General features: G+C 42.3%; 2 protein-coding genes across 3 annotated transcripts; one reads left to right on the top strand and one right to left on the bottom strand.

Moving 5' to 3' along the window:
- Positions 1 to 1,182: 1,182 nt before the first annotated feature.
- LOC135510551 (splicing factor 3A subunit 2-like) lies at positions 1,183 to 11,708 on the bottom strand. Of its 2 annotated transcripts, none has more exons than XM_064931574.1 (8): positions 11,620 to 11,708; positions 10,102 to 10,385; positions 3,183 to 3,229; positions 2,978 to 3,087; positions 2,610 to 2,659; positions 2,228 to 2,368; positions 2,055 to 2,123; positions 1,183 to 1,936 (listed from the first exon to the last, which is right to left on the bottom strand). In XM_064931574.1, exons 2-8 carry the CDS (start codon positions 10,297 to 10,299, stop codon positions 1,625 to 1,627), a joined length of 927 nt encoding a protein of 308 aa, XP_064787646.1. In that variant the 5' UTR covers positions 10,300 to 10,385; positions 11,620 to 11,708; the 3' UTR covers positions 1,183 to 1,624. The 2 variants fall into 2 exon arrangements, with proteins under 2 accessions (XP_064787646.1, XP_064787642.1); XM_064931570.1 differs by lacking the exon at positions 11,620 to 11,708 and adding an exon at positions 10,983 to 11,253.
- plekhj1 (pleckstrin homology domain containing, family J member 1) lies at positions 11,647 to 14,138 on the top strand. Its single transcript, XM_064931605.1, has 6 exons — positions 11,647 to 11,769; positions 11,958 to 12,025; positions 12,121 to 12,187; positions 12,403 to 12,493; positions 12,630 to 12,693; positions 12,795 to 14,138. The coding sequence occupies exons 1-6, from the start codon at positions 11,676 to 11,678 to the stop codon at positions 12,876 to 12,878; spliced, it is 468 nt and encodes a 155-aa protein (XP_064787677.1). The 5' UTR covers positions 11,647 to 11,675; the 3' UTR covers positions 12,879 to 14,138.
- The last annotated feature ends 2,112 nt before the right edge of the window (positions 14,139 to 16,250 follow it).

The raw sequence follows: 16,250 nt of genomic DNA, 5'->3' as shown, positions 1-16,250 counted from the left end.
AGATAAGGGAGGTAAAGACAAAAAAAGACAAAATACAATATAGCAAGTAAAACACTGGAATGGTAGATTTGCAATGGAAGAATGTGCAAAGTAGAAATAAAAATAATGGGGTGCAAAGGAGCGAAATTAATTAATTAATTAAATACAGTAGGGAAAGAGGTAGTTGTTTGGGCTAAATTATAGGTGGGCTATGTACAGGTGCAGTAATCTGTGAGCTGCTCTGACAGTTGGTGCTTAAAGCTAGTGAGGGAGATAAGTGTTTCCAGTTTCAGAGATTTTTGTAGTTCGTTCCAGTCATTGGCAGCAGAGAACTGGAAGGAGAGGCGGCCAAAGAAAGTATTGGTTTTGGGCGTGATTCGAGAGATATACCTGCTGGAGCGTGTGCTACAGGTGGGAGATGCTATGGTGACCAGCGAGCTGAGTTAAGGGGGGACTTTACCTAGCAGGGTCTTGTGACATGAGATGACATGGAGCCAGTGGGTTTGGCGACGAGTATGAAGCGAGAGCCAGCCAACGAGAGCGTACAGGTCGTAATGGTGGGTAGTATATGGGGCTTTGGTGACAAAACGGATTGCACTGTGATAGACTGCATCCAATTTGTTGAGTAGGGTATTGGAGGCTATTTTGTAAATGACATCGCCAAAGTCGAGGATTGGTCAGATGGTCAGTTTTACAAGGGTATGTTTGGCAGCATGCGTGAAGGATGCTTTGTTGCGAAATAGGAAGCCAATTCTGGATTTAACTTTGGATTGGAGATATTTGATATGTGTCTGGAAGGAGAGTTTACAGTCTAACCAGACACCTAAGTATTTGTAGTTGTCCACGTATTCTAAGTCAGAGCCAGAGTATTGTAAAGATGATACTTAATTGATTAATTGTAAGGGTGCTATTGTAAAATAACTGCTCAACTAGGGCCTCTTTATAGCAATGCTGGATGTTTCAGACTGCCTGGGCAATTGATGTAATTTTGTAAATACTGTACTTGAAAAAAAAAAAAAAACTTTTGTAACATCTAATTTCTGCTACCTTAACTCCATCACAAAGCATTGGACACGTCAATAAAGCTTTCCCTGTGTACTCTGAGAAACAAATAAGTATTGTATTATTCCACAAGCATATATTGTCTTTGTAGCTAAACATTTTCTTTCCAGCCAAGCACAGAGTAAGATCATAAGACACAACTCACTTTTCCACATTCTTTATTATAAAAAAAAGCATATTTAAAGATGAATTGTGGATTGTCAAAGACGTTGTTTAATTCAGAGGGATCAACATCTACAATAGAGAGGAATCTATTCATACTGGTGCTATTACAGAGCTCACAAAACAATGACCACCTTACAATATCCACACTAGCAGAATACTTAGAATGCATGACCATGTACACTGCTTAATTCGGAGTAATACCCGGAGTGTAGATGCTGCCAGAGACAATATTTCAGTATGACAAAATTCCCTTGGTGACTGTGTACAAAACCTAATGAATATGGTCCTTCGGTAAAAAAGCATGTGGATTAACAGCCTGTCATCCAGTTTAGAAAGTGGGCATTGAAACAGTACACTTGACACAGTCCAACGAAGGGGCACTGTAGTGTAATAGCAACCAAACGATAGGCAAACACAATCAGTTGTTTTGATGGGGCATTCCTCCATGACTGTCAGAAGGGAGCGGGGGTCTCATCAGGGGTGGCATGCCCATCCCGGGGCCACCGTGTTGCATCTGATGGTGGTGGTGCATCTGAGGAGGGCCAGGGGCACCAGGGGGCAAGGGTGGCATATGCATCCCCCCTGGGGGTGGAGGGGGCATGGCCTCATTGGGAGGCCGAGGACCTATCCCACTCATCAGCGGAGGGGGGCGCTTTACACCCATCGGGGGTACGGGTCCGCTGGGTGGAGCGAGAGATTTCTCCATCTTGAAGTGGAATTGGAGGAAAAACTGGAAAGATATTGGGGGGGATTAAATGACGTGTACATTCAGTTTAGGATTATATTAATACTCAAATATCCTTTGAAAGATACAACCATCTATGGGACTGTCAGCACCAGTACCAAACCTGCTTTGTATCTTTGTTCCAGTGAGTCCAGAACCGACTCTCAGCTTTATCAATCTCTCTGCTTGGCACCTGCAGAAATACAGAACATACAAAACAGGTATGATTTGTCAGTACGAGGCAAAAACAAATTGGAGTGATTGGGGGTTCCCTTAGATCCAAATGAAGACACACACCTTGAAGGCGATGGTCTCATATGGTTCTGCAGCCAGTAGAAGGTACTGCCAACGACGGTCTGGGGGCTCAATGCGCTGCTCGTATGCAGACATGAAGCGATGCCTGGGCCCTATGCCCTCCGCTATCTCTGGGTAATCAATCTGATAAGGGAGAAGGACAGTTACTCAAAATAACCAGTGTGTCCCAAGACTCAGAACAGTAAAAATTGTTTTCCCTCCATTGATCTGACCTTGTCTTATCTCGCTACAACAAGCATTTCGCTACACCCGCAATAACATCTGCTAAACATGTGTATGTGACCAATAACATCTGCTAAACATGCGTATGTGACCAATAACATTTGACCCATGTTAATTATGTCCATGTCTCATACAGACTCACCTGGAAAAGTAAAGACTGTTGCCCACTCTCTGGATCTCTCTGCTTGGTTACTGTTGACAAGGGAAATAATATCAGTTCAGCTCCACGATTCTCCCCAAAGAATGTAAGAGGGACACTGCGCCACCTTGTGGACTGCCCAACTATTTTTTTTTAACTTTATCATTTAAGGACTATTTTTGCTCTAGATTGCAGAAAATGGCATTTATAGCTATTCAAAAATGCAAAAATTGGGGCCACTGCACACACATCCACACTCAGCAGCACCACCTTGTTAGAAAATTCTGGGGAGAACCCTGACAGTACATAACAGATTGTTCTGGAGTCATTGAATCGTTGATGACTTACTAACATCAAAACACATAACCTACCTTTGTACCCTGGTCGACCAATCTTCACAAATTTCTTGACCTCGACCTTCACCTTTTCGGGGGCTGGCTGGGCAGGGGCTTCTTTTGCTTCTTTGGCTGCTCTTCTCGCTCTGCATTCAACAAAACAGGGAAGTGAGCAACACCAAATATACAAAGTTCTTCAATTAAAGAAACATTTTTTAAGTGGTAATCGATATGTACTTACAAATTGGTCTGATGCTTCTTTCCCTGTGTATGGGCCAGATAGCTGCCCTGTAATGAGAAAACGGTTAAGATCATGAATTCAAATGAACCTTTTGAACTAGGGCTGACCACATTTTGTCGACTGGTCAGTTGTTTGGTCGAAAGTCTGTAGGTCGACCAAGATTTTTATAGTCGAGCAGTTGCAAATATTATATATATATATATATATAGTACCAGTCAAAAGTTTGAACACACCTATTTATTTAAGGGTTTCTTTATTTTTTACTATTTTCTACATTGTAAAATAATAGTAAAGACATCACAACTATGAAAACACATACGGAATCATGTAGTGACCAAAAAAAAAAAAAAAGTGTTAAACAAATCTCAATATATTTTATATTTGAGATTCTTCAAAGTAGCCACCCCCTTTGCATTGATTACAGCTTTGTGCACTCTTGGCATTCTCTCAACCAGCTTCTTGAAGTAGTCACCTGGAATGCATTTCAACTAACAGGTGTGCCTTGTTAAAAGTTAATTTGTGGAATTTCTTTCCTTCTTAATGCATTTGAGCCAATCAGTTTTGTTGTGACAAGGTAGGCGTGGTATACAGAAGAAAGACCAAGTCCATATTATGGCAAAAACAGCTCAAATAAGCAAAGAGAAACGACAGTCCACCATTACTTTAAGACATTTAGGAAAATTAAGAACTTTAAAAGTTATATCCTTCCTGTTTGGCCCTGTCCGGGGGTGTCATCGGATGGGGCCACAGTGTCTCCTGACCCCTCCTGTCTCAGCCTCCAGTATTTATGCTGCAGTAGTTTATGTGTCAGGGGGCTAGGGTCAGTTTGTTATATCTGGAGTACTTTTCCTGTCCTATCCGGTGTCCTGTGTGAATTTAAGTAAGCTCTCTCTAATTCTCTCTTTCGGAGGACCTGAGCCCTAGGACCATGCCTCAGGACTACCTGACATGATGACTCCTTGCTGTCCCCAGTCCACCTGGCCGTGCTGCTGCTCCAGTTTCAACTGTTCTGCCTTATTATTATTGGACCATGCTGGTCATTTATGAACATTTGAACATCTTGGCCATGTTCTGTTATAATCTCCACCCGGCACAGCCAGAAGAGGACTGGCCACCCCACATAGCCTGGTTCCTCTCTAGGTTTCTTCCTAGGTTTTGGCCTTTCTAGGGAGTTTTTCCTAGCCACCGTGCTTCTACACCTGCATTGCTTGCTGTTTGGGGTTTTAGGCTGGGTTTTTGTACAGCACTTTGAGATATCAGCTGATGTACGAAGGGCTATATAAATACATTTGATTTGATTATTCAAATGGAGTCGCAAAAACCATCAAGCGCTATGATGAAACTGGCTCTCATGAAGCCTGCCACAGGAATGGAAGACCCATAGTTACCTCTGCTGCAGAGGATAAGTTCATTAGTTACCAGCCTCAGAAATTGCAGGCCAAATAAATGCTTCACAGAGTACAAGTACCAGACAAATCTCAAACTCAACTTTTCAGAGGAGACTGCATCAATCAGGCCTTCACCGTTGAATTGCTACATAGAACACTACTAAAGGACACCAATAAGGAGGAGACTTGCTTGGGCCAAAAAACACGGTCAATGGACATTAGACCAGTGGATATCTGTCCTTTGGTCTGATGAGTCCAAACTTGAGATTTTGGTTCCAACCGCCGTGTCTTTGTGAAACGCAGTATTTAGGCAAGAGGCCTGTGGGCATACATAACCTGTACTATTTACGCTGTCTATGCACACTAGGTAAGACCTGGCCAGACCACCACCTGTATTTTGGTTAGCGCGCCAGTTGGTGCTAAAGTTTAGGTAAGCTGTGGGAAGGCAGGTAAGGTAGGAAAGGGGACTTTTACTTTCTTTGGTTCCGTCCAGCCCCTTTTCCCCACCTTACCGTGTTTAGGAATAATAAATTACCTGTAAACTGTATTTCTCTCTGCCTCTGTCCTTCCCCGCACCAACAATCACATACTTTGTCACTCCACGGGGAGTTGAGATGTAGCAGGGTGTTGCGTTCCCTCCAAGAGGTGTATGTAACAGTAGGTGAACGGATGATATCCACGTGTGGTTCCCACCGTGAAGCATAGAGGAGGTGGTGTGATGGTGTGGGGCTGCTTTGCTGGTGACACTGTGTGATTTATTTAGAATTCAAGGCACACTTAACCAGCATGGCTACCACAGCATTCTGCAGTGATACGCCATCATATCTGGTTTGCACTTAGTGGGACTATCATTCGTTTTTCAACAGGACAATGACCCAACACACCTCCAGGCTGTGTAAGGTATATTTAACCAGGAAGGAGCGTGATGGAGTGCTGCACCAGATGACCTGGCCTCCACAATCACCCGACCTCAACCTAATTGAGATGGTTTGGGATGATTTGGACCGCAGAGTGAAGGAAAATAAACCATCAAGTGCTCAGCATATGTTGGAACTCCTTCAAGACTATTGTAAAAGCATTCCAGGTGAAGCTGGTTGAGAGAATGCCAAGAGTGTGTAAAGCTGTCCTCAATGCAAAGAGTAGCTACATTGATGAATCTAAAATATATTTTGATTTGTTTAACACTTTCTGGTTACTATATGATTATATGTGTTATTTCATCGTTTTGATGTCTTCACTGTTATTCTACAATGTAGAAAATAGTAAAAATAAAGAAACACCCTTGAATGAGTAGATGTGTCCGAACTTTTGACCTGTCATCCATGACTGTCTCAGTGGACTAATCCATTGCGGAGGACACGAGGATGGCACAACAGTATTACCAGTAGTAAATGCATCGGTAATTACCATCATTTCTAGTCCACAATGTTTGTTTGGATAAGTTAATTTATGTTCATGCACTCAATATATTATTACAGTCTTTTAGCGTTCTCATGGTCTGAGTGGACACATTGTTTGTAGACTGCACAACCTAGGCTACACTTGTCTGAAACAAGTTTTGGCTCCTGTCAATGTTGAGTAAGGACAGAAATCTGATTATGCAAAGAATTAGGCCTAGGTTACCTGGCCTGCATGCAAATGTCGGCCTATAAATGTGCCCATTTGGGGATCTGACAGTATTTCTGATTTTCTTAACTCACCACCACTGAAAAGTCATTTTTTCTTCACCTCAAACAGCAAGGAACACAAAGTCTGTTTTTACATCCATTGACATTTAACTCAGCAACAACAACAAAAAACGTCCTCTCGCTGTCAACTGCGTTCATTTTCGGCAAACTTAACATGTGTAAATATTGTTAGAACATAACAAGATTCAACAACTGAGACAAACTGAACAAGTTCCACAGACATGTGATTAACAGAAATTGAATAATATGTCCCTAAACGTGGGGGGAGGTCATAATTAAAAGTAACAGTCAGTATTTGGTGTGGACACCAGCAGCATTATATACTGCAGTGCATCTCCTCCTCATGGACTGCACCAGATTTGCCAGTTCTTGCTGTGAGATGATACCCCCTCTTCCACCAAGGCACCTGCAGGTTCCCGGACATTTCTGGGGGGGAAATGAACCTAGTCCTCACCCTCTGTTCCAACAGGTCCCAGACGTGCTCAATAGGATTGAGATCTGGGATCTTCGCTGGCCATGGCAGAACATTGACATTCCTGTCTTGCAGGAAATCACGCAAAGAACGAACAGTATGGCTGGTGGCGTTGTCATGCTGGAGGGTCATGTCAGGAGGAGCCTGCAGGAAGGGTACCACATGAGAGGAGGATGTCTTCCCCATAACACACAGCGTTGAGATTGCCTGCAATGACAACAAGCTCAGTCCGATGATGCTGTGACACACCGCCCCAGACCATGATGGACTCTCCACCTTAAAAAAATAAATCGATCCTGCTCCAGAGTATAGGCCTCGGTGTAACGCTCATTCCTTCGACAATAAATGGGAATCCATCCCTGGTGAGACAAAACCACGAATTGTCAGTGAAGAGCACCTTTTGCCAGTCCTGTCTGATCCAGCGACGGCGGCGTTGTTGCCGGTGATGCCTGCTGAGGATCTGACTTACAACAGGCCTACAAGCCCTCTGTCCAGCCTCTCAGCACTGATGGAGGGATTGTGCGTTCCTGTTGTAACTCGGGCAGTTGTTGTTGCCATCCTGTACCTGTCCCACAGGTGTGATGTTCGGATGTACCGATCCTGTGCAGGTGTTGTTACACGTGGTCTGCCACTGCGAGGACGGTCAGCTATCCGTCCTGTAGCGCTGTCTTAGGCGTCTCACAGTAAGGACAATGCAATTTATTGCCCTGGCCACATCTGTAGACCTCATGCCTCCTTGCAGCATGCCTAAGGCACGTTCACGCAGATGAGCAGGGAACCCTGGGCAACTTCCTATTGGTGTTTTTCAGATCAGAGTCAGGAGAAAGGCCTCTTTAGTGTCCTACGTTTTCATAACTGCGACCTTAATTGCCTACCATCTGTAAGCTGTTAGTGTCTTAACGACAATTCCGCAGGTGCATCTTCATTAATTGTTTATGGCTCAGTGAACAAGCAAGGGAACCAGTGTGTTTACAATGAAGATCTGTGATGTTATTTGGATTTTTACAAATTATCTTTGAAAGACAGGGTCCTGAAAAGGGGACATTTATTTTTTTGCTGAGTTTAGTTCCTCAAAGTAGCCTATTTTTAAAAATCTTTCCTGCTTTCTTTCGATAACCACTCAGCTTGAAAGAGAGGGAAAAAATGTCATGCTCTCGGTGGAAACATCATAAAATAGGCCTACCTGATTACTTCTTATCCCTTGTGCAAGTAGCCTACAGCTATGTCTGTCCTAAACTTACTGGAGCTGGAAACTCTGAAGGCCCAGAATATTTGAGACAATGTGGCAAGTTTGCTAGAGTGAGCTTCAGGCCAGACCCAAGTTAATAGTTGACGCAATGTTTCAAGTTCCTTGCAGACAGGCCATGCATAGCCAATGCGATTTATAGGATATTTATAAGGATATTTTCTACCTTGCAGGCTGCAATGTTATTTGTAGGCCATTTTTCTTTTACATAGTTGGCAACGGCAATAGAACTTACTTTTAGAATTTTGATTAACCACAATCATTTTGCGATACGAAGACTTATAAATTAAATTAAACTGTTCTGCGAAAATCATAACTGGCACGCGGATCGGTAGAAATGGTAAGATATATTGGCACTCCAAATGGAAATGGTTGCCACTTCCTGGTGTAACCTCTTAGGAGCATAACAGCAGAATCTGCGAAGGCCAGCAGCAGCGGAGGGAGAGGGTCGGGAACAGTTTTTCTTCTTGTTAAGCTATCTTGATCTCTGGCTCCCTCAATTTGTGTCTTAATAATTTAAAATCACAGTGTGCTAAAAGCATCAGACAAGCTCAGTAGCCTACATATAGTTGATTTTATTAAAACACATACAGTGAGGGAAAAAAGTATGATCCCCTGCTGATTTTGAACGTTTGCCCACTGACAAAGAAATGATCAGTCTATAATTTTAATGGTGGGTTTATTTGAACAGTGAGAGACAGAATTTGATTTGGATTTTAATGAGGGAAATAAGTATTTGACCCCCTCTCAATCAGACAGATTTCTGGCTCCCAGGTGTCTTTTATACAGGTAACGAGCTGAGATTAGGAGCACACTCTTAAAGGGAGTGCTCCTAATCTCAGCTTGTTACCTGTATAAAAGACACCTGTCCACATAAGCAATCAATCAAGATTCCAAACAATCTCCCTCAGCCTGGGGCTCCATGCAAGATCTCACCTCGTGGAGTTGCAATGATCATGAGAACGGTGAGGAATCAGCCCAGAACTACACGGGAGGATATTGTCAATGATCTCAAGGCAGCTGGGACCATAGTCACCAAGAAAACAGTTGGCAACACACTGCGCCGTGAAGGACTGAAATCCTGCAGTGCCCGCAAGGTCCCCCTGCTCAAGAAAGCACATATACATGCCTGTCTGAAGTTTGCCAATGAACATCTGAATGATTCAGAGGACAACTGGGTGAAAGTGTTGTGGTCAGATGAGACCAAAATGGAGCTCTTTGGCATCAACTCAACTCGCCATGTTTGGGGGAGGAGGAATGCTGCCTATGACCCCAAGAACACCATCCCCATCGTCAAACATGGAGGTGGAAACATTATGCTTTGGGGGTGTTTTTCTGCTAAGGGGACAGGACAACTTCACCGCATCAACAGGACGATGGATGGGGCCATGTACCATCAAATATTGGGTGAGAAGCTCCTTCCCTCAGCCAGGGCATTGAAAATGGGTTTTGGATGGATATTCCAGCATGACAATGACCCAAAACACACGGCCAAGGCAACAAAGGTGTGGCTCAAGAAGAAGCACATTAAGGTCCTGGAGTGGCCAAGCAAGTCTCCAGACCTTAATCCCATAGAAAATCTGTGGAGGGAGCTGAAGGTTTGAGTTAACAAACGTCAGCCTCGAAACCTTAATGACTTGGAGAAGATCTGCAAAGAGTGGGACAAAATCCCTCCTGAGATGTGTGCAAACCTGGTGGCCAACTACAAGAAACATCTGACCTCTGATTGCCAACAAGGGTTTTGCCACCAAGTACTAAGTCATGTTTTGCAGAGGGGTCATACTTATTTCCCTCATTAAAATGCAAATCAATTCATAACATTTTTGACATGCATTTATCTGGATTGTTTTGTTGTTATTCAGTCTCACTGTTCAAATAAACCTACCATTAAAATTATGGACTGATAATTTTTGTCCGTGGGCAAACGTACAAAATCAGCAGGGGATCAAATACCTTTTTCCCCCTCACTGTAGGGTGTAGGAAAAAATACATGTTAATGTTGACCAATCGATTGAACAGACGACTCTAGGTTAACCAAGGATTATTTTATTTTTGGGGGGGGACGCCCTAAATGTATCATCATATAAAGAGGAGTTATGGTGTGTTAAAATTAGCACTTTCTTACCTCATTGTTGTGTAGTGTCAGACACAGCTTACACTCATAAGAGCCCAGATGGTTCTTCATGAAATAGGGGTCCTTGTTGATGTCGATGGTCTCCAGGGCCAGCTGGCGGAGCCGCTCTCGCCTATCCCGGTTGCTCTCCGAGGAGGACGCCACGCCACCGCTCCCCGTCTTGCCCCCAGCTCTGTGTTGGAAATCCATCTTTGCGGGGCGATGGATTCACTCACCTTCAAACCTCCTCCTGCTGCTAGGCAGCTGGTCAAATAGTCGGAAAATATGTCTTCAGACTGTGGAGAAACATACAGGAAGAATATTGTCAATGTTGTGTTTGTAACAAACACTAGCAAAATAAATAAGATTGATTAGATCAATTCCACAACTAATCTGCACTGTGGCATAGAAGGTGGAAACTACTTAACTAGCTAGCCATCTCTGTGGCTGTGATTGGCAATTGCCAATCTAACCTCCACCATTGGAGAACACGTAAAATCTATTCATATGATGCATTTGCAGAACAACTGAAACAACGTAGCGTTACCTATAGCCAATAGATTAGCGTGCGACTAATTAACTAGCTAGCTATTTATCCAATACTAACTAGTTACATTATCCATTTGCAAACATAACTAAATCAAAATCACTGCATGTATTAACTAAATCAAATTAGTTACATCTAATCTACGTTACTGGGTTTTGGTGCGCATGTTAGCTAAAGTAGCTTTGTTGAGCTAACCGGCAAGGTAGCTCAACATAATGACGATTTTAACTTTAAACGAAAAAAACGGGGCACCTTTTCATATCTGGTTGCCGTATATTCCGTAAAATAAATACAATACCCTAGCTAATACCACATTTACCAGATAATTACTAGTTTTAAAACTCACCAATTAATTTACGTTTCGATCACGCTGTTCACAAGTTTAACATTCATGCGCACGCGTGAAATTCAGTTTTGTACGTTTGTATATCTTTATTGACAAACGTACAGAAAACACAATTTGACGATGTCAAATGCGGTCTTTCTTTAGCTTTACTGTACGAACTAGATTAACAAAAACATCAATATCTCAATTACTTCCCTCCCTAAAATTTGAGACATCCCTTTGGCCATAATTTATAGCCTATAAGGTTCAAATGCGTATCAGTCCAACCACAAAATGTCCTCACACGGTCACCATACTACGAAAGCAAGTGTCAAATATAAAGGAGTGTCCAAGTTTTTATTTTCTAGGGACGTAGCTAGGCTAGTATTGGACACTTCGACCGCAGTGTGTTTAACTAACACATTTTATGACGCTTTGTTAGTTAGGCAGCGAGTAGTTGAAAGTAAGTGCACTTCTTCTGACAGCAGCAGGAGGCGGCTTGAGGAACTAGCTGAAACGAGTTCACCCGCATGAAACTACCGCAGTGAGGCGTGTAACGATGTATATTACCAACACTGACATTTTGACAGAATAGCAAGCTAGGCTAGGTTGCCCTCAGCCATAAGGACATGGCTCTTTTTAGCTGAGTGTTGCTTACCAAATATTTGTATAATTAACGGTCAACCCTGTGCTGCATTTGTGAACCGCCTCAGGATGCGTTTCAATGAGAAGGAACTAATTTCGTTGAGTCGCCAACCATCTGAGAGGGCGGCGGAACTTGGCATGCGAGGACCGAAGAAAGGAGATGGTATGACTAATCCGAGTGGGATCATTATCACTGATGTCCATAACACGTAACGTTAGTCTAGGTCTTAGCTACTCTAACTTGCCGGTTAGCAATTGTTACTCATTCATTGGAAGGCTACTGTAATGTCAAATTGATGGCATGATCAGGAAGACGTTTGCTCATTCATTTGTTCTCATCTGTTATGCCAGTTGTGAAGAGGAGGTTGGTGAAGCTGGTGGTTAATTTCCTGTTCTACTTCCGAACTGATGAGGAGGAGGTAGGAAGAGTCACCACCACCATCTTATGTCTGTCTCTGACTGTATGGGGACTCGGCAAGTGACAGTGGCTGTTTGTTTTCTCTCTCCTTGACAGCCTCAGGGTGCCTTGTTGCTAGAGCAGTGTCGGGTAGAAAGAGAGGACAGCCTTGCCTTCTCTATCAGTGAGTCCAAAACTGATCTCCTCTGCATTCATTGTTGGGTTGGCTGTGACTCACTTTTGTTTGACTTTTTTTGTAATTTAGCAGATGCTCTTATCCAGAACAAACATTGCTAGAGTGCCCAACAAGAAAAGGAAAAACAAAGTCCTTTTTAAGCTTTAGTCACTGTACAAAATCATTGTGGGAACTGCTGTCCTAAGGAACCAATCTTCTCTCAGCTTTCCTAGATGAGGCAGAGAGGAAGTACCTGTTTGAGTGTGACTCACAGGAGCAGTGTCAGGAGTGGATTGACTCCATCATCAAGGCCAGGTAATATAGAACTGCCCCATTTCACTTGTCTATTAGCGCAGAGGGTACAGCTACAGAAGCTCTTCAGGACCAGGGTGGGTGACTATTTTTGCATGACTCATCCTAGTTGCCACTCTGTTCCTCATCTGTCCTACAGTTATGAGTTCATGAGGAAGAACTTGATCTTCTATCGCACAGAGATCCACCGGCTGACCGGCAAGGTAAGACAGACGGACCCGTTATCTGGATGGTCTCTTCTAATTTATATACTTAACAAAGTAACTCTACACAACCTGAATACACACTGATTACCTTCTCCTAGGACCCTCTGGAGCAGTATGGTATTGAAGATGAGACGCGCTTCCAGGTCACTAGTGGCCTACAGCTCATGCATAAAGACATTTAAGATGTACTGTAGCCCCGGCCTACCTATGATGGACTTCTCATCACACCAACCACATCCCTTAGCATCTCAATATTATAGTGGTATTTTCTTGCTCAAGAGTCCAACCTAGGTAAATGGGGAAAGCCTCTTATATTTTAGATTAATTGTTGGTTGTAATGATATGGCCTCCTATATCCACGTACTGTACAACTGTTTCACGGGCTACTGCAGAGATATTCAAAGTTTTTACTCAATTTTATTCCCGGCAGAATTTCTGGGGATTTTTTTTTTTTTTTTTTCTACAATATTAACTTTAACCCTTCTGTCACCTGCTGTACATTTAGTAATTTCACTCATTGAGTTGGCTGACTGTGTGATTCTCATTTCCTATATGTGTAAATATTTTTTTCTACTATGGTTTTCTAGTGTAAGAAGTTGTATTCTTAGTACAATGTGATGACTGTAAAGCTGTCAGCCATTGAATGTGCAGAGGTTTTTGACTTCTTGAACCCCCCCCCCCCCCAGTGAATGAGACTGAAATGATGTACGGGCTGCACTTTTATCCAACCCACTTATTTTTTTCACTTCATGTTCTTGTCATGTGTTTAGCCAGATTGGCAAAACCTTTTGAGCTTGACCAATATTCCACGACAGTTGATCTTATTGGTGTTAGTTATGATTACTAATCTTATTTGTACTTTAGACCAATGTTTTTAGTTTTCATGATACTTTTGCACATGTTTGTCTAGAGAATGGATTTGACTTGTGTACAGTCTCTCTCTCTGTAACAAATACTTGTCATGACTAGTTTAAGAATTGCACTCATCTACCTTCTTACCTGCCTACTTTTAAAGCTATTTTACATCAGTTAATCTGTTTGTCTAACACTTTAAGTCAAATTGAGGACTACAGTTATTTAAATGTGAAACTGACAATGTCGTCCTCAAACTCTTTTATCCACAATCAAAGTCTGACTTGAAATAGAGCAGCAGTGATCCTACAATGGTAACAATGCATGTTACTTTTCTCCTGACTAAATTTCCTCAACACTGCAGCACTGTTCTGGGACACTATCAATGGATTTGCAGAATGTCCTTCCAATAATGACAATGCTTTGAATGTTTCTGTTGCGTTACTTTGGCACGTTGAGTGTGTGCCGTATGGTTAAACCTAAAGCCTGTTTATGCATTTAATCCAATTGAAATTTCACTGTCATACTTCAATACCACCAAGTATGAGTTCTATAATTTTTTTAAATAAAGTCAGCTTTTAAAGACCTCACCTTTTTGTGAGTGAACTTGTTTTATTCCAAGCTTAATCAATGTATAAGTCAAAATGTAGTGTAAAAATGGTCTCCCTGTCACCAGTTGCTCTATTGCTCACGCTGTGTCAAACAACTTCTGTCTAGTGCATAGAGACCGGATGCCCCTGATTTCCAACGACAGTCCCTGAGTCTGGTGGCCTGTACCTGACTAGAGCTGTCTCAAATGTTCCTGATTTATTCTTCAAATAAAAAAAGCAAAGATTTAGGCTGATATTTCAATCAAATGCTATATTGCTGGTGACACCTTAATTGGGGAGGAGTGGCTGGAAAGGGATAAATGGAATGCAGCACTCCACCATTATGGTGGTGGCCAGAAGGAAGCCACTCCTCAGTAAAAGGCCACGGATGGCCCGCTTGGAAATTCTTAAAGGACTCTGACCATGAGAAACAAAATTCTCTGGTCTGCTGAAACCAATATTGAACTCTTTGGCCTGAATGCCAAGTGTCACGTCTGAAGGAAACCTGGCACTATCCCGCTGGTGAAGCATGCTGTAGGGATGTTTTCCAGTGACTGAGACTAGTCAGGATCGAGGGAAAGATGTACAGAGATCCTTGAAAACCTGCTCAGGACCTCAGACTGGGGCAGAGGTTCACCTTCCAACAGGACAACCGCACAAAGCCAAGTCAACACAGGAGTGGCTTCAGGACAAGTCTCTGAACGTCCTTGAGGTTCCCATCCAGAGCCCGGACTTGAACCAGATTGAACATATCTGGAGAGACCTGAAAATAGCTGTGCTGCAATGCTCCCCATCCAACCTGACAGAGCTTGAGAGGATCTGCAGAGAAGAATGGGAGAAACTCAGCAAATACAGGTGTGTCAATCTTGTAGCATCACCCAAGAAGACTCTAGGCTGTAAACGCTGCCAGAGGTGCTTCAAAGTACTGAGTAAAGTGTCTGAACACTTCTCTAAATGTGATCCTTCAGGGTATTTGTTTAATACATTTGCAAACATTTCTACAAACCTGTTTTTGCTTTGTCATTATGGGGTATTGTGTGTAGATGAGGAAAAAAATAATTCAATCCATTTTAGAATAAGGCTGTAAAGCAGCCTTACAGCCTGAATTTTAAATGGTTTAAATTTAGATTTGTTTTGTCACTGGCCTACACACAATAACCAATAATGTCAAAGTGGAATTATGTTTTTTGGAGTTTTGACTAAATATTAAAAAATGAAAAGCTGAAATGTCTTGAGTCAATAAGTATTCAACCCCAAGCCTAAAGTTCAGGAGTAAAAATTAGCATAAGTTACATAGACTCACTTTGTGTCAATAATAGTGTTTAATGTGTTTTTTGAATGACTACCTCCCCTCTGTACCCCACACCCACAATTATCTGTAAAGTCCCTCAGTCGAGCAGTGAATTTCAAACACAGATTCAACCACCAAAAGCAGGCATTGAATATCCCTTTCAGCATGGTTAAGTTATGAATTCACCTTCAGATGGTGTATCAATAAACTCAGTTGCTGGAGAGGAAAGAAACTGCTCAGGGATTTCATAATGAGGCCAATGGTGACTTTAAAACAGTCACATAGTTGAATGGCTCTGATAGGAGAACACTGAAGATGGATCACCAACATTGTAGTCACTCCATAATACTAACCTAATTGACAGAGTGAAAAGAAGGAAGCCTGTACAGAATAAGAATATTCAAAAACATGCATCCTGTTAGCAACAAGGCACTAAAGTAATAATGCAAAAAGTGTGGCAAAGCAATTCCATTTTTGTTCTGAATACAACGTGTGATGTTTGGGGCAAATCCAATACAACACATTATTGACTCAAGACATTTCAGCTTTTCATTTTTAATTCATTTGTATTCAGTGATAAAAAACATAATTTCACTTTGACATTATGGGGTATTGTGTGCAGGCCAGTGACACAAAATCTACATTCAATACATTTGAAATTCCGGCAGTAACTCAACAAAATGTGAAAAAAGTAAAGGGGTATGAATACTTTCTGAAGGCACTGTATCATTGGGTCCTACATTTCAGCACTACGAGACAGAGCTCATTCGTTACTGTATTACAATAAAGCAGCTACCAGAATGACCACTAGCGACAAAGCT

Source organism: Oncorhynchus masou, chromosome 3 (assembly GCF_036934945.1).
Source record: "Oncorhynchus masou masou isolate Uvic2021 chromosome 3, UVic_Omas_1.1, whole genome shotgun sequence".
NCBI lineage: Eukaryota > Metazoa > Chordata > Actinopteri > Salmoniformes > Salmonidae > Oncorhynchus > Oncorhynchus masou.
The sequence above is the reverse complement of the archived record's forward strand: the minus strand, read 5'-3'. Positions and strand labels throughout refer to the sequence as shown.

Coding starts and splice junctions, on each gene's coding strand:
- plekhj1 (XM_064931605.1), top strand. CDS start 11,676: ATGCGTTTCAATGAGAAGGAACTAATTTCGTTGAGTCGCCAACCATCT. Junction 12,188..12,402: donor CAGCCTTGCCTTCTCTATCA/GTGAGTCCAAAA, acceptor ATCTTCTCTCAG/CTTTCCTAGATGAGGCAGAG. Junction 12,494..12,629: donor GACTCCATCATCAAGGCCAG/GTAATATAGAAC, acceptor TCTGTCCTACAG/TTATGAGTTCATGAGGAAGA.
- LOC135510551 (XM_064931574.1), bottom strand. CDS start 10,299: ATGGATTTCCAACACAGAGCTGGGGGCAAGACGGGGAGCGGTGGCGTG. Junction 2,660..2,977: donor TGGTCGACCAGGGTACAAAG/GTAGGTTATGTG, acceptor CCTTGTCAACAG/TAACCAAGCAGAGAGATCCA. Junction 1,937..2,054: donor GGAACAAAGATACAAAGCAG/GTTTGGTACTGG, acceptor ATATCTTTCCAG/TTTTTCCTCCAATTCCACTT.